We start from the raw sequence: 23,739 nt of genomic DNA, 5'->3' as shown, positions 1-23,739 counted from the left end.
ATGGCCTTATAGTATAGTTTGAAATCAGGTAGTGTGATGCTTCCAGATTTGATCTTTTTGCTTAGTCTTGCTTTGGCTAGGTGAGCTCTTTTTTGGTTCTATATGAATTTTAGAATTGCTTTCTTCTAATTCTGTGAAGAATGATGGTGGTATTCTGATGGGGATTGCACTGAATTTTTAGATTGCTTTTGGCAGTATGGTCATTTTCACAATATCGGTTCTACCCATCCATGAGCATGGAATGTGTTTCCATTTGTTTGTGTTGTCTGTGATTTATTTCAGCAGTGTTTTGTAGTTTTCCTTCTAGAGGTCTTTCGACTCCTTTGTTAGGTATATTCCTAAGTCTTTTATTTTTATTTTTTTGCAGCCATTTTAAAAGGGGTTGAGTTCTTGATTTGGTTCTCTGCTTGGTTGCTGTTGGTGTATAGAAGAGCTACTAATTTGTGTACATTAATCTTGTATCTGGAAACTTTGCTGAGTTCTTTTATCAGTTCTAGGAGCTTTCTGGAGGAGTCCTTAGGGTTTTCAAGGTAAACAATCATATTGTCAGCAGATAGTGACAGTTTGTCTTCCTCTTTACTGATTTGGATGCCCTTTATTTCTTTCTCTTGTCTGATTGCTCTGGCTAGGACTTCCAGTACTATATTGATATATTGAAGAGGAGTGGTGAAAGTGGGCATCCTTGTCTTGTTCCAGTTCTCAGAGGGAATGCTTTCAACTTTTCCTCATTCAGTATTATGTTGACTGTGAGTTTGTCATAGATGGCTTTTATTATATTAACGTATGTCCCTTGTATGCTGATTTTGCTGAGGATTTTAATCATAAAGGATGCTGGATTTTGTTGAATGCTTTTTCTGTATCTATTGAGATGATCATGTGATTTTTGTTTTTAATTCTGTTTATGTGGTGTATCACATTTATAGACTTGTGTATGTTAAAAAATCCCTGCATCCCTGGTATGAAACCCACTTGATCACAGTGGATTCTCTTTTTGGTATGTTGTTGGATTCAGTTAGCTAGTATTTTGTTAAGGATTTCAGCATCTATGTTCATCAGGGATATTGGTCTGTAATTTTCTTTTTTGATTTTGTCCTTTCCTGGTTTTGGTATTAGGGTGATGCTGGTTTCACAGAATAAATTAAGGAGGGTTCCTTCTTTCTCTATCTGGTGGAATAGTGTCAAAAGTATTGATACCAATTCTTCTTTGAATGTCTGGTAGAATTCTGCTGTGAATCCATCTGGTACTGAATTATTTTTTGTTGCTAATTTTTTAATTATCACTTCAGTCTCACTGCTGGTTTTGATCTGTTCAGGGTATCTAAGTCTTCCTGATTTAAGCTAGGAGGGTTGTATTTTTCCAGGAATTTATCTGTCTCTTCTAGGTTTTCTAGTTTATGTGCGTAAAGGTGTTCATAGTAGCCTTGGATGATCTTTTGTATTTCAGTGGTGTCAGTTGTAATATATACTTTTTCATTTCTTAGTAAGATTATTTGGATTTTCTCTCTTCTTTTCTTGGTTAATCTTGCTAATGGTCTATCAATTTTGCTTATCTTTTCAAAGAACCAGCTTTTTGTTTCATTTATCTTTTGTAATCTTTTTTTGTTTCAATTTCATTTAGTTCTGCTCTGATCTTAGTTATTTACTTTCTTCTGCTGGATTTGGGTTTGGTTTGCTCTTCTTTCTCTAGTTCCTTAAGGTGTGACCTTAGATTGTTTGTGATCTTTCAGACTTTTTGATGTAGGCATTTAGGGCTATGAACTTTGCTCTTAACACCACCTTTGCTGCATCCCAAAGGTTTTGATAGGTTGTGTCATTTATTGTCATTCAGTTTGAAGAATTTTTTAATTTCCATTTTGATTTTGTTTTTGATCCAGTGCTCATTCAGGAGCAAGTTATTTAATTTCCATGTATTTGCATGGTTTTGAAGGTTCCTTTTGGAGTTGATTTCCAGTTATATTCCACTGTGGTTTGAAAGAGTGCTTGATATAATTCAATTTTCTTAAATTTATTGAGGCTCATTTTATGTCCTATCATATGGTCTATCTTGGAGAAAGTTCCATGCACTGTCGAATAGAATGTGTATTCTACGGTTGTTGGATGAAATGTTAGGTACATATCTAAGTCCATTTGTTCCAAGGTATAGTTTAAATCCATTGTTTCCTTGTTGACTTTCTGTCTTGATGACCTGTCTAGTACTATCAGTGGAGTATGGAAGTTCCCCACTATTACTGTGTTGCTGTCTATTTCATTTCTTAGGTCTAGTTGTAATTGTTTTATAAATTTGGGAGCTCCAGTGTTAGGTGCATATATGTTTAGGATTGTAATATTTTCTTATTGTACAAGGCCTTTTACCATTATATAATGTCCCTCTTTGTCTCTTTTAACTGCTGTTGCTTTAAAGATTGTTTTGTCTGATATAAGAATAGATACCCGTGTTCACTTTTGGTATCCATTTGCATGAAATACCTTTTTCCACCCCCTTACTTTAAGTTTATGTGAGTCCTTTTGTGTTATGTGAGTCTCCTAAAGGCAGCAGATAGTTGATTGTTGAGTTCTTATCCATTCTGTGGTTCTGTATCTTTTAAGTGGAGCATTTGGGCCATTTACATTCAATGTTAGTGTTGAAATGTGAGGTACCGTTGCTTTCATCATGCTCTTTGTTGCGTGTGTACTTTGGTTGTATTTTGTCTTTTGTTTTTGCTTTTTAACTTGTATTTCTGCTTTATAGGTCCTGTGTGATTTATGCTTTGAAGAGATTCTGTTTTGATGTGTTTCCAGGATTTGTTTCAAGATTTAGAGCTCCTTTTAGCAGTTATTGTAGTGGTGGCTTGGTAATGGCAAATTCTCTCAGCATTTCTTTATCTGAAAATTACTGTATCTTTCCTTCATATATGATGCTTAGTTTCACTGGGTACACAATTCTTCGCTGATAATTGTTTTGTTTGAGGAGGCTAAAGATAGGTCCCAAATCCTTTCTAGTTTTTGGGGTTTCTGCTGAGAAATCTGCTGTTAATCTGATAGGTTTTCCTTCATAGATTACCTGGTGATTCTGTCTCACAGTTCTTAAGATTCTTTCCTTCATCTTAATTTTGGATAACCTGATGACAGTGTGCCTAGGCGAAGATCTTTTTGTGATGAATTTCCCAGGTGTTCTTTGTTATTCTTGTATTTGGGTGTCTAGGTCTTTCGCAAGGCCAGGGAAGTTGTCCTTAATTATTCCCCAAAATATATTTCCAGTCTTTTAGATTTCTCTTCTTCCTCAGGAACACTGATTATTCTTAGGTTTGGTCATTTAACATAATCCTAGACTTTTTGGAAGCTTTGTTCATATTTTCTTATTCTTTTCTCTTTGTCTTTGTTGAAATGGGTTAATTCGAAGACCCTGTCTTTGAGCTCTGAATTTCTTTCTTCTACTTGTTAAATTCTATTGTTGAGGCTTTCCAGAGCATTTTGCATTTCTAAAAGTGTGTCCAAAGTTTCCTGAATTTTTGCTTGTTTTTTCTTTATGCTATCTATTCCCTTGAATATTTCTCCCTTCACTTCTTGTATCATTTTTTTTATTTCCTTGGATTGGGCTTCACCTTTCTCTGGTCCATTCCTGATTAGCTTAATAACTAACCTCCTGAATTCTTTTTCACGTAAATCAAGGATTTCTTATTGGTTTGGATCCATTGCTGGTGAACTAGTGTGATTTTTTGGGAGGTGTTGAAGAGCCTCCCAAAAAAAAAAAAAGCTCAGCTAGAGAATTTCTTCTCCCTGTGGAGTTTTACCCTCTGCTTCTCTCGCCACCGTCCTGATGGATCCCTGTAGTGCCAGGCAGGAATGGGCTGCTTAGAGACCCAGGGTCTTTCTGTTGCTTCCTCTACCCCTGTATTTTGCTCAGCTCTCTAACTTTACTCAGCTCCAGGTAAAGTCAGAAGCTTCTCCCACAAACAGACTTTCAACCTCTCCAGTGGGGTTGTGTGTTTGGGAGAGAAGGGTCTCCCTTTTTCATTTCTGCAGTTAGAGCACTCACAGTATTTGGGGTGTCTCTCAGGTCCTGCAGGAGCAGTCCACTTCCTTCAGAGGGTCTGTGGGTCCTCTTGGGATTGCTAGTTTGTTCTTGCAGTTGATCCAGAGCTAAAATCTACAGTGCAAGCCTCCACATGCTGCTCTGTCCAGAGCTGCAATCTAGTCCTGCCTCCTGTCTGCCATGATCCCTAAAAAATTGTTAAATGTTGGTTCTGCCATTTGCTGATGGCATGAACTTGAACAAGTTCCTTCATATCACTGAGCATCACTTTCCTCTTCTATGAAATACAGGTCCTAATACCTACCTAGCAGATTATCAGAAGAGAACCAAAATGACATGCTTAGTGGGGTATTTGGCACATGGAAAATGCTCAGTGAGAATGATGTCACTACATGGAGTCCCTGGAAGACCAGCTAGCTCTGCTCTCCTCCCCTCCCCTCCTAAGTATCTGCATTCCCACAAAGAAAACAGGGGGATCCGCATTTCTGTTCCCTAAATATGTAGGAGGAAATGCTAATACATTTCCCTGAGATCCATACAGTCAGTTGATCTAGGAGGAGAAAGAAGAGAAGGAGGTTTCAAGGACAGCATTTCAAGGCCTGCTGCCTGTTTTTGAATTGAGCAGCTAGTGCTACAGGAATGAAAGTCTGAGCTAAGGATTTGTTTTAATAATATACTTTACCCATGAAGCCCTGGTATCCAGTTCACAGTGGGTAATCCAGGGAATGAGGACCACCAGAGGTAAGAGAACAAATGAGAAAATCTGGATTCAAGGGCTGTTCCTCCAGGCTGTTTCTTCATCTATAAGGTGGTTATAATCTACTGTTGATAAACTTGGCTAGGAAGGTGAGATGACCCAGTGAGGTGGCACATGCAACAAAGGCTCATGTCATTCAGTATCACTGGGCCCTCAAAGAAAACTCAGAGGTGCATCTTACATAGGCAGCCTCAGCAAGCTCACTGTCTAGCCAGAAGATGACATGTACAGAACCGACTCAGATATAAGGTAAAGTGTAAAAAGAGATGAGAGTAAGTATAGAGGTTAGCACTTAGAAATATGTAATTTTCAGGTAAGGAGCTGTGACAGGTCTTCTTGGACAAGGAGAAAGTTGAGTTAGGCTTTAGAGAAAAATAAGTAGGATTAGACCATGTTTAGGTAGGTAGAGTTGTGCACACACGCAAGTACATGGGTGTAGGTGTAAAAATGTCTGGGACTGTGGGCTCTTGGAGGTTTGTCATGGCTACTGCAGGAGGAAGTGGGAACAAGAATAAAGCTACCTGGGAGTGTGAAAATATGGAAAGTATTGGCTTTGGAGTTAAACAGACTTTGGTTCTATCACAGGCATTTCCAAAGTACCCTGCACAGGTACATTATGAGGTTTCTATTTTCAGCCACACGCACTCTCTCATAGTCTGAATTTCTACCTTCTTCTCTCTTTAGTTTCTACTGCCAAGCACTAGCACTAATCCTAACCCGCAGTACTAATCCTTGACCCTCTTGCCTCTGTGCCTCGCCCTCTTTTTCCTCACTTCCTTACCTCCAGTTGCTTCCTGCCTGCAATTTTCTTTCTGTTGTATTTCCTCCCCTCCTGCAGTCACCGCATTACTACAAAATCTTTCTAAAATACATATCTGATTATATCCCTCCTCCTACTAAAGCTCCAGTAATGACTCCCATCGCAGCCATAACAGCACCAAGTCCCATCATCAGACAGGCACTCACACCTCTACTGCGACAGCCCATTTCCTCAGTCACACCCTCCTTGGGCTTTAACACCCACCAATTGCTCCATCCCATGTTCAGACCTGTTCATGCTGGCTTCTCTGCTTAGAATATCCTTTCCCAATACTTCCTTCAGAGAAACTTTTAATTTAATAGTTTTTCAAGACTGAGTTTAGCTTTTCTACCTCCTGAAGAGTTTCTCTCACTTGTCTTTGGAATATTTAACAAAGGAATGTGGTATCCAACTCTCCTTGGGGTCATTTACATGTTTCTATGTGTAAATAGGATTATTTGTCTCTCTACTCAGGTCCAAGTATGGGGCCTGGCATAAATTTAGTGCCCAATAAAAGGTTGATGATTAAATGAATGAATGAATGAATGAATGCATAGATAGTTTTATTAATAATGAGAACAACTCACCTATGGCTTCAGTTGGGAATGAAAAGAAGAGGCAACTATTACACATTGATTATCTGTCTAATCCACTCTTTGACATTTCCCCCAGGGTATTTAAATGATTCATCACTGTATTTAAAAGTTTGAAATCCTTTAAACTGTGTTTTCACACGAATGGGTGTTTAACCTCAAGATATGAGAGGATCCCAGCCAACGATGAGGAACTCAGCATATTTTGGGATTTTTGCAATTTGGAGATTGGGTGAAAAGTCAAAGGCATTTTTACTGAGGACCTGAAGGATACTGAGTCAGTAGGTTATTTGGTAGAGGAGTTGAAATTGAGAAGTAAATAATATAGATTGACCTATAATGGGTCAATCTATATATTTGCACAGTTTGGACTTCCGTCTGCATTATTATTAATTAGTCAGTTATTCCACAGCAAATTCTTCCCTTTTTAGGTTGATTTGGTTGTGGACTTCTATTTTCTCAGGCATAGAAAATATCTGAGTTGTTTCCATTGTACTACTACTCCATGCTCCAGAAGGACATGCCTTACCACTCACAGCACTCCTTACCTACCAGCCCAGAATGTGGTCTCAGAATCTTTCTTTGCACAGTGTCACAGGTAGCTATTACCAATTACCAGAATTGGTTCATAAAACAAAACCCATTTTCCATCCTTCCACAAGATGTTGAGGTATTTTAGGGAGAAGGCAGGACCTGAGCAGTGCAGAAGCTGTGTGCCAGGTGACGATGGGTCAGTCTCTTTCCCAAGCTGCAGGCTCCATGTGTCTGCTTAATGTCTACTCTGCCATGCCTCAGTCATTGCAAATGGAAATCCTTGGATGTTGCCTAAATTATTTTTCTTTCTCCACTTTCTTAATTGCAGTAAAATATCCTAATAGGCACCCAGTTTTTCAAGCTAGAGATCATTCTTCCATTTCTCTCGCCCCTCACATTTACTTCACTGGCAAATATTCTTGACCATATTTATCAATATATATTTCAAATCTGTCCCCTGACAGTCTTACTGCAATCACTGCCCCGTGTAAGTCATCCTAGTCTCTTTTCTCAACTACTGTAATAGCCTCTTAACTGCTTTTCTTGCCACCATCCCTGCCCCCTCTATTCTATTCCCAATGCTTAAAAACTTATAAATTAATTCTACTCCTAGGTATTTAGCCAAGAATAACAAAAACATATGTCCACAGCAATAATTGTACAACATTCATAGCAGGTTTATTTACATTAGCCAAAAATTGGGAACGATCCAAATGTCCATCAGCAAGTTAATTGACAAACATATTGTATATTTATACAATGGAATACTAATCAGTTTTTAAAAAGCAAACTACTGACACACACAACATAAATGAATCTTAAAAACATGCTGAGTAAAAGAAGTCAGACACAAGAAAATACTGTATGACTTCATGAATATGAGCTTTTAGAATAAGCAAAACTAAGATAAAAAGGCAAGCACAGTCATTGTTTCTTGGGCGTTAATTGGTAGGGATTGATTAAGAGGAAACAAGAAGGAACTTTCTGGGAAGATGAAAATGTTCTGAGATAACAATCAGAGTTTCATTTGTCAAAATAATAGGATTTGTACATTTTATTGTAAGTAAATTTTACCTCAAAAAGAGGAAAATGGTAAAAAAGACAGTAAACAAGTGGGAGGGTAGGGAGTAAATGATCTGTAAATGATGCAAGAATGGGAAATTTTTGATAATTTGTTGAATCTGGGTGATGGACACATGAAGGTTCATTATATTATTTGGATTACTTTGTAAATGTTGGAAATTTTCCATAATAAGACGTTATTTTAACATATAAATCGAATCGTGTCTCTTCGTGGCTTAACCCAATTTAATGGCTTTCTATTGCAGACAGAGTGAAGCCTGTGCTACATGTTATGATTTAAATGGTCCTGCACCATCTAACTGCTGGCCACTTTATATCCTCTTCCTCTCTCCTCCTGTCTTCCTGTCCTTTAGTCCCACTGGACTCTCTGAGAGGTAGCTAAGTATGCCAAGATTTTTCCAAATGCAGGGCCTTTGGATGAGTCATTTCTTCGGATGGACCTCTCTTCTTCCATTCTTCACATGATTGTTTTCTTCTTGTGCTTTAAGTCTTCAAGAAGCCCTCCCAATAGATACGTTTTGGTTACTTGCTCATGTATCTCCTCACTAGAAGACAAACTATGAAGACACGCATAATGTCTCTCTCAGTTGCCATTTTATACTAAATTCCTAGAACAGCATCTAGTTTTCTGTTTTGTGAGTCTCTATGCATCAGTGAGTGCTATCCTTCAACTATGTCATCTCCTTCAGCCCTGAGGTTAAGCATGTCCTTTTGTGTTGCTCTGACTAGCACCATGGTTAGCAGTAAATTTAAAGATCATAAGACTGAGGATGCAGTTGGAGCAAATGTCGGGTAGGACATGATAACTATTTTGGCATGTTTTGAAGTCCATCTGGCAAATGTGTATGTGTGAATTGGAACTACGGGAGACTATTCAGAAAGGCTGGTACTGGGTAGGATGCCACCAGTATGAGTTTAGCAGCTGATCCTGGTGATGGAAGTAATCTGGGAAAGGAGGGTACCCATACATTTCCACTCATTGCTTGAAAAAAGCACTATACTGCGAGCCAGGAAGTACAAATTCAAGCTCTGCATTAACATGTTTCATGGCTCTGGACAAATAACAGCCTCTTGGAGCTTTGGTTTCCTCATACTTCAAAAATGTACTTCATTGACATCAATGTCTCCCAAGTAAAATAATATTGTAGTTCATAGATGTCTTGAGTGAGGAAAATGAAGAGCAATGAAGGAAAGGGCTGCATGTAATGAAAACACTGATTATGAAACAAGAAGACAGAGAAGCAATGGGAATAATTTGGCTAATCAATCTATGTACTTGTTGTTAGGAAACTGGACTAGAGCACATGCAAGATTATTTACAGAGTTAGTATTCCATGGAAAGAACATATGGTTCACTGCTCTTTCATCTCTTGTGCAGGTTTGCGGTACTTATGACTCCCACTCTACAAGGTCTGCTGTGGTCTGAGTCCTTTGCTCTCATTTTCCATTGTCTCTTATGCTGGGGAAAACAAAGACAAACCCTGTGCAGAATGGAGGTCCTATAGGTACCTGAGTCTTGTCAGGGACTGAGAAAGGAAGACTCTGGGCATGGCTTTCGTAGACAGAGGAGCACACCAACATCTGCCAGTTTGTCCCACCTATATTTGGCTTCCTGCACCTTAAAGATGGATCTCTTCCAAATGCCAGTACCTGTATGTGATTAAGCAGGTAGGCTTTGAAGCCAGACAGGCTGAGTTTGAATAATCCCAGTTTTTCCACCTCTATGCTCTTTGATCTTGAACTCAGTACCTAATTTCTCTGTGTCTCAATTTCCTTTTATTATTAAATGTTTATTTGAAATTAAATCTTACCTGTCGCATAGGTTAATTGGGCAGATTATGTGGGCTAATGCATGTAAAAATGTTTAGTGCACAGTCTGGTATATAGTATATACTCAATAAAGGTCACCTATTATTAATATCTTTAATACTGTGGGATGTTGCCCATATGGAAGTAAACACTTCAGCTCTGCTTATAACCTAGGAAATGATTTGATCTTTTTCAAAATGCTGTATTTATCATCAAGAGTTACAAAGACAACAATAAACAGCCACCACCCAGCTTTGCACAGAGGCCATAATGACGCTAAGGCCTGGGAGAGCATTTCCAGTGTCTTCAGCACAGGGAGTTCTTAGAGGGCCTGACTTTTATGAGTGTGTAAAATGCCTGTGGACACATTAAACTTAATATACAATCATAATAACAATGGAGCCGCCAGCCTGAGAGAGAGGCAGCAACCCAGGGAGAACAAAATTTGGAGGCATAAAGCATAAGAAGGAAATGTTTTGTTTTGTTTTGTTTTTTTCTTAGGGATTGATCAGTGGTTGGAACATGAAGGGAGTGGAATAAAGGGCAGAGGATGTGGTGAGCAGCTTGGAACAGAAAGCACTGCAGAAGAGTTTTTATCCCTCCAAGCCTAGGTCTGGTGCATGAGAACTAAGTATAAAATTGGAATAGTCAGAGGAAAGGAGGGTGGAAGGAAGGAGAAGGGAGAAAAGATGAGGGATAGAAAAGTGAGATTTGGCCGGGCATGGTGGCTCACACCTGTAACCCCAGCACTTTGGGAGGGCGAGGTGGGTGGATCACCTGAGGTCAGGAGTTTGAGACCAGCCTGGCCAACATAGTGAAATCCTGTCTCTACTAAAAATACAAAAAAATAGCTGGGCATGATGGCAAGCATCTGTAATCCCAGCTACTTGTGAGACTAAGTCAGGAAAATCACTTGAACCCAGGAGGCAGAGGTTGCAGTGAGCCTTGATCACGCCATTGCACTCCAGCCTGGGCAACAAGAGCGAAACTCCGTCTCAAAAAAAAAAAAAAAGTGAGATTCATAGGCAGGGTTATTTACTAGGGATGAGGAAGACAGCGAGAGCAGTTGTGTTGGTTACAGCCACAGAAAGAGGGTGCAAGGATGGTGGGGAGGCAGTAAGTGCGGCATGTATGCAGTCCAGTCACATGTTCTACAGTCCAAAGTAATTGTCGCCATTCTCCGTGTAGACTCCCACTTGCCATGAACAGTCTTTTCGGAGATGGGATTTTTGGAGGATTTTGGTGGCAATATATCCCAGTCACAGGAATTTTATCTAAAGGGAGAAAGTCAGGATTTTGGTCCCTGAAACTATCAAACTGAAGATAAGGGTGGTGCTAAATGCCATATATGGGGGCAGTAGTATGATTTCAAATGTTTCTTGGCTCAGGGGCAATAAGGTCTGTAAGGATCAGTGGTGGTTTTTCAGCCAAAAGGCTGCTCCAACATTTTTCATCTTGTAATGAGGCTGAGCTTTCACACAGTCAGTGCTTTGGAACAAATTGTTGCCAGTGAATGAATGAATGAGTGGATGGATGGAGGGATGGATGGATGGATGAAAGAGTGGATGAATCAATCAAGAATGAGAACCAAGTATCTGACCTAGTAATCCATCTCTATCCTCTTAGTGCTAAGCAAAATATATTCACATAACCAGGAGCCAAACCATTTTAGGGCAAGATGTTCTTCAAATTTAATGTAGACTTCCAGCTACCAGAAGGAAAAATCAACTCACTCTATCTCTCTTTCTCTCTCTCTCTCTCTCTCTCTCTGTGTGTGTGTGTGTGTGTGTGTGTGTGTGTTCAGAAAATTCTAATTATTTTAGAATTCATGCTGATGATTCCAAACATTTTGTAGATTAATTTTTCTCTCTTTACCTTTCAGCTTGGAAGGAAGACAGAAGCCTTAACCTCCAGGGTAACATGTTGCAATTTGTTCACTTATTAATCTAACAAGAATGCACTGAGGTGCTCATTAAATGTCAGACCTTGTGTGAGGTTGAGGAAATCCAAAAGCAAAGGAGGCATGAACCTCCATCCCCATTCAGAAGGGCACCAGGCCTTTTAAGAAGGGTGGACATGCACAATTTGAAAATAACTGATAGTCCTGACTTATCTTTGCAATTAATAAGGCAATTTCATACACATTTTCTACTCTGATCCCCTGATCACCAATCCAATTTTACAGGTGAGGGAATTGAGGCAGGCTGAAGGAGGTTGCAGCTAACCCAAAAGTGCACAGCTGAAAGTAGTAGAGCTAGGGACCCACCCAAGAGTTCCAAGAACAGATCCTGTGCATTTTCCACCACAGCCCTGCTCCAGGATGCTAATCCCTGGCACTGGTAACATTTGGATTCACTAGAGGGAGATGAGCTAAGAGGATTAAAGAGGAGTCACACGTCACCAGTTTACTTGCTGCCATGAGCTTGTTTGAGAAAGGGATTAGTTGTGATGTTGCTAGTATCAAGCAAAATCACTCTTTTTTCTCTGCTGTTCTCTAGAATTTGGCATTTCTGGACAAATCAACCTACACCCAAGAGTTGCAGGAAAGCAATTGCACAATAAAGAATCTTAAGTCTGGAAATATTTCTTTCTCCAAATCAGCAGCAGAGAGAGCAGGTTTGATTCATGGAAATAAATACCTATCTGCAAGCCTCAATCACAACCCATTTCATCTGAAGTGGGCATGCAGGCATGCAGGCATTCAGGCATCTGCAGGCTGTCCTTTCCTGGAAATAGTGAGGAGCTGGGTACTAGAGCTGAAACCCTGGCCATCAACATCTTGGCCTCATCCTTCCAAAGTGCTCCTTCTGTCTTCCTCTGAGTGCTCACAACATTTTGAATTTCTCATTTATCATCTTTTGCTCTGCATTAAAATGGTTGCGTGATTGTGAACACAACTTACACATGCTCCTATGTGGTCTATAACCTGCTTGAGGTTGGGTGATGTATTCAGAGTTGCTTCTTCCTTTCATCAAGCACAGAGTAGATGTTCAATGAAGGTCTTTTGTATTTAATGAGATGGAAACTAAAAATAGATATCAGTTTTTAGAGGATTAAAATCCATAAACGGACAGAAATTCTCCAATACAGAACATGTTCACAGGACCCTGATCTTTGAGTTCTGTGATTCTGATATTCTGATTAAGTGGGAAGAGATTTTTCAAGAATCTTGTGCAGCCAGGCAGCTTTATGAGTAACTGTGCCAGCCTTTACATCCCCTCCCCACCCCCCAGAGAAGCAGGTCTTTTTGCCACCTCGTTGTATCTGCATATAACAGACCTGGCATTTCCACTGCAGTAGCCCCAACCTGTGCATGCTTTTGAAGTTGTAAAAAATAGCTCTGTTTTCTGCCCTTTCACGAAGTGGTGACAAATAATCTGTGCTGCAATTTACACATTTCCTGGCAATCATAAACTCTTGTCTCATGAGAGAAGATGGACTGTGTTATATTTTCTCTGTTTTCTTCTTGGGCTATTCTTTGCCTCCCAGGGTTCAGGCATGTGGAAAGATTACGGTGCTCAGTTTTGGAATGGGGATCAGAGTATAATATTGTTATGCAAAATCATTCCAATATCTTTGCTTATTTGATATACTCATACCTTCTTCTAATACATTTCAAACATTTTCCATGTGCCAAACCATGCTTGTTGCTGGAGATTCAGAAATAGTTGGGGACTCAACTCTACTCTCACAGTTGAGGAGTCAGGCAGGCAAACAGAGAATTTCAATATGTGAGAAACAGGGTTTATTGAAGGTCCAACATGAACACAGAGGAGAGAGTAATTACCACCGTGGAGCAGGTTTGCTGGAGATTATCAGCTTGGGATTCCTGGAGGAGGAAGATTCTCTGAAGGGTTTTGAAGTTTCAAAGGGTAAGTAGAATTGATCAGATGAGTAGAGGCAGAGAGAGGGACCTTGAGTTGAAAGGAATTGCATGTTTTATGTCATGCAGATGTGAAATATTACAGTGGGTTTTGATAAAGGATGGAGTTTAGAAGTGCATAACCATTGGATCTGACTGGGAGGTGGGAAGCCAGAGTGACCAAGGTGTTCATGAGCCCCACTGGGGAGGATGGGCTTGATCATGGAGGAGTTTGGAGCCAAGGACAGGTGGAAGCAGGGAAGGACAATGTGAGAGCAGTGTGGTGGGTGGGCAGGAGAAGGGTGAGATGTGCAGCAGGGAATGCAGCCTGTTCCTAGAATGGGACAAGACAGAACCTCGGGCCATTTGGACCTTAGTTCAGCTCGGGAGGGCTCTTCCACCATCCTGGAGTTTCCCCTTCCAGGACTATTGCCTACAACATATTTCTTGTTTGTTTGTTTGTTTATTTGTTTTGAGACAGGGTCTTACTCTGTTGCCTAGGCAGGAGTGCAGTGACACAATCCATTGTTCATTGTGGCCTCGATCTCCCGGGCTCAAGTGATCCTCCCACATTAGCCTCCTCAGCACCTGGGACCACAGGCATGCACCACCACACTTGGCTAATTTTTAATTTTTTTGTAGGGATGGTCTCTCTATGTTGCCCTAGCTAGTCTTGAACTCCTGGACTCAAGTGATCCTCTTCTCTCATCCTCCCGAAGTACTGGGATTACAGATGTGAACTACTGCTTCTGGGCACCACAACATATTCCTAAATATCATTCTTATCTCAGAACATCACAAAACATGATATACCCATCAGGAGGGACAATTATTGCCACACAGTCTTTTCTCTGGAATTATTAAAATCATATTGAATTTTCACAGAGAAGCAGAGCCCCCAAGTCCATCAATAAATATATCTCATAAATAGAATGGTGTTCACTCTGTTGCTGGTCTATAGTTCCCATGACAGCACCAACATGCCACCTCTTATCTGCACAACATCCGATGGAAGACTGTGTTCACACATAGCACGCCATGCCCTCTCTTGTAACCTACCCAATTCCTGTGAGCTGGAAGGAAAGGAGTGATGGTCTAGATTTATGGATAAAGAAATTGAGATAGAGCAGTTATGTAATATGTCAAAGGTCATTTAGCTGTGAAGTGCCAGAACTGGGATTCAGAACCAGCTCTTCTGATTTCAAGTCTCTTTACTGCACAGTAGGACTTTACTGGTAAAGATGGTTTGGGAGATGATAGGCAGATGGGCAGCTTCAGCAGCAGTGCTGAAAATAAAGCAGAGCAGAGAGAGGCTGTTGAGCATCTAGGATTCATTCCATTGCAATCTACTATCTTTCCTTGCAAGCTACCGAGTTCAACTTCTTTAATTTAAAATGAAGGAATCTGAAGCACCAAGAGGAATGTAGTACAAGAAGTTGGTAAGTTTTGAGTTTATTTCTCCGAACCAAATTTTAGAAGAATGTAGAAAAATAAGGTAGCATGTTCAGGAGAGAGAATGGCAAGCGGTCTCAAAGTCATGACATTGAGAAATAGCTAAGAGAATGAAGAAGATGTATCCTAGAAGAGAGAGAACTCAGAACACACAGGCAGTTAGACATGCTGTGTATGGCCCTGAGAAATATCCATAAATCAAAGTGTGGACACTCCCAATGGATGGGCTTCCGTTCACTAGAAGAAAAATCTCTCCAAGAGTGTTCCATCAAAAACTGGAACTGTTGTGTTAGCTCATAATGAGCTCCCTGTTTTTGAAAGGGTCCAAAGCCCTATTGAGGATATGGTGTGGAATTTAAGCATTATTTGAGGTTGTATAATTGTTCCTTCTGACCTGGCAAATCCAGGATTCTCATTTATGATTTATTGATTTACTAGGGTGTAAACTTTGTCTGAGTGGGGACCATGCTTGTTTCTTTTACAACTTTATCTTCAGTTCCTAGAATATTGACTGACTCATGAGGGCTGCAGTCTCGCAGTGGAGGCAGAGGTACCAGAGAGTGAGCCCACGCATTCAAAGCTCTTGAGACACAGGCTCAGAACTGGCACATTGTCACTTCTGCAGCATTCCATTGGTCACAGCAAGTCAGCAGAACAGCCCAGATTCAGGGGATGGAAAGATTCCAACACTTTGTGGAAAGAACCACAAAGTCATGCTGCAAAGGGCATGGATATGATCAGGGGTGGGAAATTTGGCCCATTGGTGTAATCAATATACTCCAGTCTTTTTTTTTTTTTTTTGGAGAAAGGTGTACATCATGTCAAGAATAGCAAAGATCAAAGTCAGAGCCTTGTTATAGAATATTAGAGTCATGGCTAGAAGTAGGGATGAGGGGCTGGGAGGTTAAAATATGAAAGGGGGTTTTGGGACATTGTAAAATGAGGGTTTATGGTGAATGTCATGGTAGGAATCTGTAGGCTTCATGAAGGTTGAGATGATATCTGTCTTGTTCATTAATGTATTATTTGTTACTTCACAAAGTAGGTGCTCATTACATATATGTTGAATAAATATGTTGAATATATGCATGTATGTATGTGTGAATGGGTAGCCCTGGTAATGGGAGCTGTATTCTGTTTGGAGAAATGGTTAAGTGCATGGGCTTTGGGGCCTTGCAGACTTCACATTAAATATCAGCTGTACCATTTATTAGGTATGAGACATTAATGAATACCTCTGACCTTTAGTTTTCTAATCTGTAAAGATGGGAATAGTATGTCCTCAAAGGTTCATTTTAAGGACTAAATGAGGTAGCATAAATAAGTTCTGTAGCCCAATGGCTGGCATGGAGAGTTTTCTCAAAAATTGGTAGCTCTTGTGATTAGTATTGGGAGGGAGAGGATTGAAGGTATATGTGGTTCAGCTGGGAGTAAATCTAACAGACAGGGAGTTCTATAAGGGAAGCCTACCCCCCAGGCCTGGAAGAACAAACTGGAGCTTGTATTACTCTTCTTTTACAATCAAAGACAACAAAATCGCCCATAAAAATGTTATTAACAACATAACAGCTTTTGCTTTTCTAAGTCCCAGCTGCTATGTTTCCCATTCAGTACTACACAAAGCCATTCGTTTCCATGGTTTTTCATCTCTAGTCCTTTGAGTGAAAGTTGGGATAGGGACTGGTGTGGGAGGAGGGCAGCATGGAAATAAGTTGGGAATTTATGGATAAAAATCTTACCTCCTCCATGTTTGGAACCAAGCTGGCTTCCAGTCCTTGGAAGAGGGTCATCTGCATGGGCTTGGCCAGCCAGCATTGGTTAATTCCTGTGACAACATATCCCATGAAAATGAAAAGTCTTTTTAACAAATAAATTTTCAATGATCAAGTTCTCTCAAGTACTGTTGCACAACCCAAGGCTCCTAACCCTAATCCAAACCTCTAACTATAGTCACCAGCCTTTGTAAGGTTGTCACTTATAGCATTTACCTCTGGCACCTGTTTTGGTTATCTGTTGCTTCGTAATAAACCAGTCCAAACACTTAGTGGCTCAACATAACAACTATTTATTTGCTCACAAATTGGTAAATTGAGTAGGGCTCAGCTGGAAAGTTCTTCTGCTCATCTTAGCTGGTCATGTGACTATAAACATCTGGAGCTCAACTAGGGCTGAAAATTCAATATGGTTTCATTCACATGCTTGATGCCTCAGCAGAGAGATGGCTGAAACAGTGGGAAACTAAAAAGGCATCTCTGGCACCCCATTTGGTCTCTCTAGCAGGGTGGTCAGGCCTATTGACATTGTGGTGCAGGACTCCAAGAGGGCAAAAGTGGGAGTTTTCTGTCCCCAAAACCCTATACTCTAAACTGGCACAGTGATACTACCTCCATATTCCACTGAGCAAAGCAATTTGCGAGGCAGCCTAGTTTTGAGGGAAAGAGACTCATTTAATCTTTTAATGCAAGGAATGGTGTGTGTATACAGGGTTATAAGAAATTGTCAGTGACCTTGTTTGTGTAGGAACTACCCCAGTTTTCTTCTTCCTGCCCTTCTCTCCTGCAGGACCAATTTTGCTTTCAGCCAGAGGTAAACTAGTCTTTGTTGATGTGTTACTTTATGACCCTTAAGGCCTCACCTCTTCTGAACATAAAACAACTTTTTAATCCCTTCATTCTGCAGAAAACTAAACAGAAGTCCATGCAGGGAAAGTAACTTGCTGAAAGTTGTATAGACAGACAGTAGCAGTGGGGATGCAGCCTACACTTCCTGAGGTCTTGATCAGTGGTCTTGAAGTTTTTCCATTAATCTTCTTGGGAAAGACTGAAAATCAGTGAACCCAAAGGTGGAATTCCAGGTATAGTCTCAGCAGGTAGAAGAGAGATTAGGGGCTCCCGGTTTCAAAGAAGACTACAGCTTTAATTATCTTCTTTTAAGAGTGTTAATTCATGTAGAAGTAGCTACTGTGGAACTTGTCTTGTTCCCTGGCATAACTCTGGCTCACATTGGCCATGGGTAGTATTTTAGTTTGCCTTACATGGGGATGGGGAGGATGTGCTTTGGGAATATTACTACCTGTGTTGGTAAAGAAGAGGGGATGGAGGGGAAGAGTGGTGGAGTCTTTTTGGATGCTAGGCAGGGTTGTTTGCTGTGATGGTGCCAGGCACAGGCCTGCACAGGTTCTCAGGATCTGGAAGGAAAGGAGATGGTGCCACATCCACATTCCTCCCAACCCCTGGTCTCATTAAGCACGCCCCTCTATGGAGGGACTCACCACACCCTAGGAATCATTTTCCTCCTCCAACTTCCTGTGTTCAACTGTGAGCTCACTGAGGACAGAGGCAGAAAACAGTTTTGTTCATCTTTGGACACTTAGTGTCTCAGAGAAGACGCTGCATAAATAAATCAGAGTAACTCTAAGTAATAGTCTTCCAGAGGCATTTGAACCATGGGATGCCCAGACGATGAGGGGCAGCCCAAGAGGAATGTGAAGTCTTCGTCAGCAGGACGCTGCAGATGAGAGGATGTGCCTGCTGGGAAGTCTCCAACCAGGGCTCCTAGACTCATCCCCAGGCACCGTTCCTTCAACTCCAAACAAACACGTCCACTAAAGGCCACATCCTCTGAGGACTTCTCAAGTGGAAGAGAGATAGAGAAACAGGTGAATTTGGTATTTACTTTTCTGATCCTCCTCTAGGTGCCTCCTCATTGAAAAGTTCTGTCCTCCTCCAAGGGGATGTGGGTCAAGCTGCAGAAATTGAGATTAAAGCTCACCCTTGTCATCGACCATTTTAGGAACGCCTGGCTGCTTTCAAAATGGACTTCTTCCCCCACCTCTCCTTTCTCTGCTTCTGAACCACAGCCGCATCCTATTTGCAGCCCTAGAGATTAAGGATGAAAATTTGACTTTTTAATTTTATTATTCTTGTTCTTCCTTCCTGCTTCATTAGAATCATGTTATTGGCCCAAAATACTGTATGTAAAGGATGCTCTGGGGCCCATCTGGAAGCCTGCATTCTCTGGGGATATAATTACACTAAGCGATTTTTCACCAGGGACAGCATGACTTAGCTTCTACCTGGGCATCCTCTGTCAACACAACCCTCAGTTCTTCCAAAGGGATTGGCTGCTGTTCCTTCAGGCCTTCTTCTTGGTGTGTGTGTGTGTGTGTGTGATTCAAGGGTATGGCCCACTCTTATTTTGTATGAGCTGTTTTATCCATAAAAACAAAGATAATGTGTTGCATCTTTGTGTGTCCTCAACAGGGAGGGTATGCATGCCTTTGGAATAGTAAAGGTCACCAATTTTGTATTGTGTGCCTCTCCATCAGGGAATTAGAACTTGACCCATTTTTGCTTTCATGACTGGGCCAGGGAGGGAGACTACAGCTGAAGGCAGGGAGTTGCACTCTTGGTTCCAGCCCTGTCCAAGGTCACAGAGCTCAAAGGCCACCAGCCAGGATTCAAAACACACCCAGTCTGTTGCCCCCACCTGCAGGAGGCCTCAGCTCCTAGGGGCTTTGGTTTTCCCCTCTATGAAAAGAAACTAATAACCCTCACCCTGCTTATCTACAGAATGCTTGTGAGAAATCATTAAATTAGTGAAGGTAAAAGTGTTTTTAATTAACTCAAGTAAACACTTGCTGAATGTCTACTTTCTGCATGGATTAACAGAGTTCTTATCCTTGCAGAATTGTGACCATGCAAACTATAAATTCTAAAGCACTAAACAAATGGAAGATTTTAAAATTTATATATTTGAAATCATTTTGCATTGTAGGAATAGAAAAATGTCTGTCAAACCAAAAGTGCCTAGGCATCTACTCCTGGCTACACAGCCTTAGACCTCTTTTGCTCTTCCTCCTAATCACGTTACTGCTCCCCATCCCCCCTCCATTTAAGGCATTTGTTTAGCCCCAATCAATGCTGCCTTTTGTCACATACCACTGTAATAACCTTTAAAAAATAAACCTGTTTATTAAAGCACAGCATACATATAGAAAAATGGAAAATTCACAAGTCTACAGTTTAGTGCATTATGATAAGAGGATACCACCATAAATGAATCACCAGAACCAAGGAGTATGGCATCACCAGCATCCCTGGAGCTCCCATCCTACCCTGCCACGATGCCCTTCCTTCTTCCTTAAAAGTCACTGCTCTGTTAATTTATAACACCATTGGTTTATTTCATGTATATTTTCAACCTTCTGCCTGTAAAATCATGCACTATGTATTCTTTTGTGTCTAACTTATTTTGCTCAGATTTATGTTTGTGACAATCATCCACGTTGCTGTATGTAACTGCAGTTTGTTTATTTTCATTGCTGTATAGTATTCTGCAAATATATAAATCAAAATTTATTTATTTTACTGTTGAAGAACATTTATACTGTTTCTAGTTCGAGGCTATTATGAATAAAGCTGTTGTAAACATTCCAATGCATGTCCTTAAAATAGCTTTATTGTATTATAATTGGCATAAATTGCTAATAAACTAAATCCCAACTAAATTATAAGCTCCTAAAAAGCAATAAAAAGTACTAAAACTCTTTCTCCCCAACAGCTCAAATCAAGTGCTATCCCAAATTATACAATTTGATAAGTTTGGATATATATGGATGAAACCATCACAGCAATCAAGATAGAGGACAAATTCATAGTCCCCATCAATGTTTTCTTCTATCCTTTTGTCATTCCTCCCTCCTGTCCTTCCCACACCTTATCACTGTCTCCAGCCTTCCACTGATTGGATTTCCCTTACTAGATACTAATTTGCATTTTCTAGACTATTATGTGGATGGAATCATACAAAGTGTGCTGTTTTTAGACTGGATTCTTTTACTCGGGATAATTACTTTTGAAATTTATTCCTGTTTATGTATGTAATCATTTGTTCTTTTTTATTGTTGAGTAGTATTCTATTGCTTATCATTCACATGTTGATGGATGTTTGGGTTGTTACCAGTTGTGGGTTATTACACATAAAGCTGTTTTAAATATTCATATATAAGTTTTGGGGGGACATATGCTTCCATTTTTATTAGGTAAATATATGAGGTGAAAGGGCTGGGTCATATAATAAGTGGTTGTTTACATTTTTAAGAAACTGCTAAATTGGATTCCAAAGTGGTTGTACCATTTTATATTCCCACCAGCAGCATATGAGGATTATAGTGCTCTACATACTTATCAAAAGCTTGTCCTCTGGATTTAAAACATTCTAGTAAGTGTGCAGTGGAATCTTTGTGTGACTTTGTCCTATAGTTCTCTAATGAGAATGATGAATGATGTTGAGCAAATTTTTCTGTCTTTTGATGAACATATGGACATATTTCTGTTGGGGATATGCCTAGCAGAATAATTCCTTGGTCATAAGGGACATGATCAGGTTTGTGTTGCTAAAGGGTACTCCACAGGATAGATCAGAGGGAGAAATATTAAAGGTGAAAGACTACTTAGGAGATTGCAGTATATGTTTTCTTCTGCTAGTCCCTGTCTCCTGAATTCCAACTAAATTCTAAGCTTCTAGAAAGCGATAACAAGCATTAAAAGTCTTTTTTTCTTCCCCAGCACCTCACACCAAGTGTTAGCACCATTGAGAGGTGGGAAGAACTAACCTGGTTTGAGGGTTAGTGTGTGCTATATATTTCTACATTTGTTATAGTATTTACTTCTCTGACACCATATGAGGAGTTAATATCCACAAGTGACAGCTGGGGAAGTGAGCCTCAGGGAAATATGCAATTTCCCAAGATCTCGGAGCTTGTAATAAGGGGAGGTGGAGTTTATAACAAGTTTGATGTCAAAGTTACCATTCTTTCTATTTCACGACCTTGTCTCCCTTTGATCATATTGCCTCTTAGATGCTCAAAGAAGAAAAATCTGAGCGATTGAATAGAAGTGCATTTGAGGACTCTGTGGAGAGGCTCTTTTCATGATTCAAGACTGTTGGCTTAATGTTCAGAGGCTCTCCTGGGCTCTCCAACCAGTCTCTTCTTCTGCGTCCGACCCAGGATAGTTGGGACAGGATTTCCAATAGTCACATCGGTAATGTGGAACCCTAAAGAGTTCCTTGTAAACCCCACTCTCTTTTGCCCAAGTTCAACTCTTGTGTTGTGAGAGCCTTCTCTTTCTCAGCAGAGAACCATATGCTCCTTTACTCATTTTTGCATCCCCATCCAGAGCATAGCACTGTGCTTTGCATATGGTAGACCCATTTGGTATTTCTCCTTGTTGAGATATATGCTTTCCCACTTCCCCATTAAGCTGAGCTGCCTCTTGAAAAGAGCAACATTTGAATCTCCATCTTTTCTTGGAGTGGTTGTGCATCCCTGTGCAAATTACTTAATCTCCCTGATACTCTGTTCCATCATTTGTAAAATGATCAAAACAGTAGTAGCCTCCTCCTAGGATAGTTGTGGCAATTGCGTGATGACTAGTTAATGATGTTAACTCTTGTTATGTTTTGTTACTGTAGTTATATTTGGTGTCTCTCCCTGAAACTTAACTATTGCTTCAGTAATAATAGGAACTGGCTAATTCTGGAAATGTGAGAGGTGAGGCTGGGGAAGCGGAGAGGTGAGGACACTGGAAACTACCATTGAAGCAGTTCCAGGTCCCTGGCTCTCACCTGCAGCACCATGCAATGAAGAGGACTTAGGCTGTGAAGCCCAACAATGATGACTCTGTCACCTGGCAGTACTGTTAGCTTGTGCAAGTCACCCTACCCTGTCTAACCCTTACTTTCTGCCTCTGTAATAGGTAGATGGATCCCATATAAAACTGGCAGGATGATTAAGTGAGTGAACAAATTCAAAGTATCAATATAGTACACAGTCCACAAGTAGCCCTTGATAAAATGCTAGTAGGACCATTTCTTTTTGTTAATCTCTGTGATGGAATAAAATTTGCATGGATGGAGTTTTTTAAAATTTTTTATTGTTTTATTTTATTATACGTTATTATTATTATACTTTAAGTTTTAGGGTACATGTACACAACGTGCAGGTTTGTTACATATGTATACATGTGCCATGTTGGTGTGCTGCACCCATTAACTCGTCATTTAGCATTAGGTATATCTCCTAATGCTATCCCTCCCCCCTCCCCCCACCCCACAACAATCCCCGGTGTGTGATGTTCCCCTTCCTGTGTCCATGTGTTCTCATTGTTCAATTCCCATCTATGAGTGAGAACATGTGATGTTTGGTTTTTTGTCCTTGCGATAGTTTACTGAGAATGATGGTTTCCAGTTTCATCCATGTCCCTACAAAGGACACGAACTCATCATTTTTTATGGCTGCATAGTAATCCATGGTGTATGTGTGCCACATTTTCTTAATCCAGTCTATCGTTGTTGGACATTTAGGTTGGCTCCAAGTCTTTACTATTGTGAATATTGTCGATAAAAACATACGTGTGCATGTGTCTTTATAGCAGCATGATTTATAATCCTTTGGGTTATGGGATGGCTGGGTCAAATGGTATTTCTAGTTCTAGATCCCCGAGGAATCGCCACGCTGACTTCCACAATGGTTGAACTAGTTTACAGTCCCACCAACAGTGTAAAAGTGTTCCTATTTCTCCACATCCTCTCCAGCACCTGTTGTTTCCTGACTTGTTAATGATCGCCATTCTAACTGGTGTGAGATGGTATCTCATTGTGGTTTTGATTTGCATTTCTCTGATGGCCAGTGATGATGAGTATTTTTTCATGTGTCTGTTGGCTGCATAAATGTCTTCTTTTGAGAAGTGTCTGTTCATATCCTTCACCCACTTTTTGATGGGGTTGTTTGTTTTTTTCTTGTAAATTTGTTTGAGTTCATTGTAGATTCTGGAT

The 23,739-nt window shown here is 40.4% G+C and overlaps 1 protein-coding gene across 2 annotated transcripts in view; it reads left to right on the top strand.

Moving 5' to 3' along the window:
* The window catches only part of LOC129051079 (acid-sensing ion channel 2), a 388,338-nt gene that overhangs the window by 144,747 nt on the left and 219,852 nt on the right, over positions 1-23,739 (top strand). The window contains exon 2 of one of the 2 annotated variants that reach the window (XM_063718097.1): positions 9,157-15,648. The exons of the other annotated variant lie outside the window; for it this stretch is intronic. Coding sequence (XP_063574167.1) covers positions 9,157-9,204 — 48 coding nt within the window. The 3' untranslated portion in view covers positions 9,205-15,648. Of the gene's footprint in view, positions 1-9,156; positions 15,649-23,739 lie in introns of those variants that run through there. 2 annotated transcript variants of the gene reach the window in all.

This window comes from Pongo abelii, chromosome 19 (assembly GCF_028885655.2).
Source record: "Pongo abelii isolate AG06213 chromosome 19, NHGRI_mPonAbe1-v2.0_pri, whole genome shotgun sequence".
NCBI classification, from domain to species: domain Eukaryota; kingdom Metazoa; phylum Chordata; class Mammalia; order Primates; family Hominidae; genus Pongo; species Pongo abelii.
The sequence above is the reverse complement of the archived record's forward strand: the minus strand, read 5'-3'. Positions and strand labels throughout refer to the sequence as shown.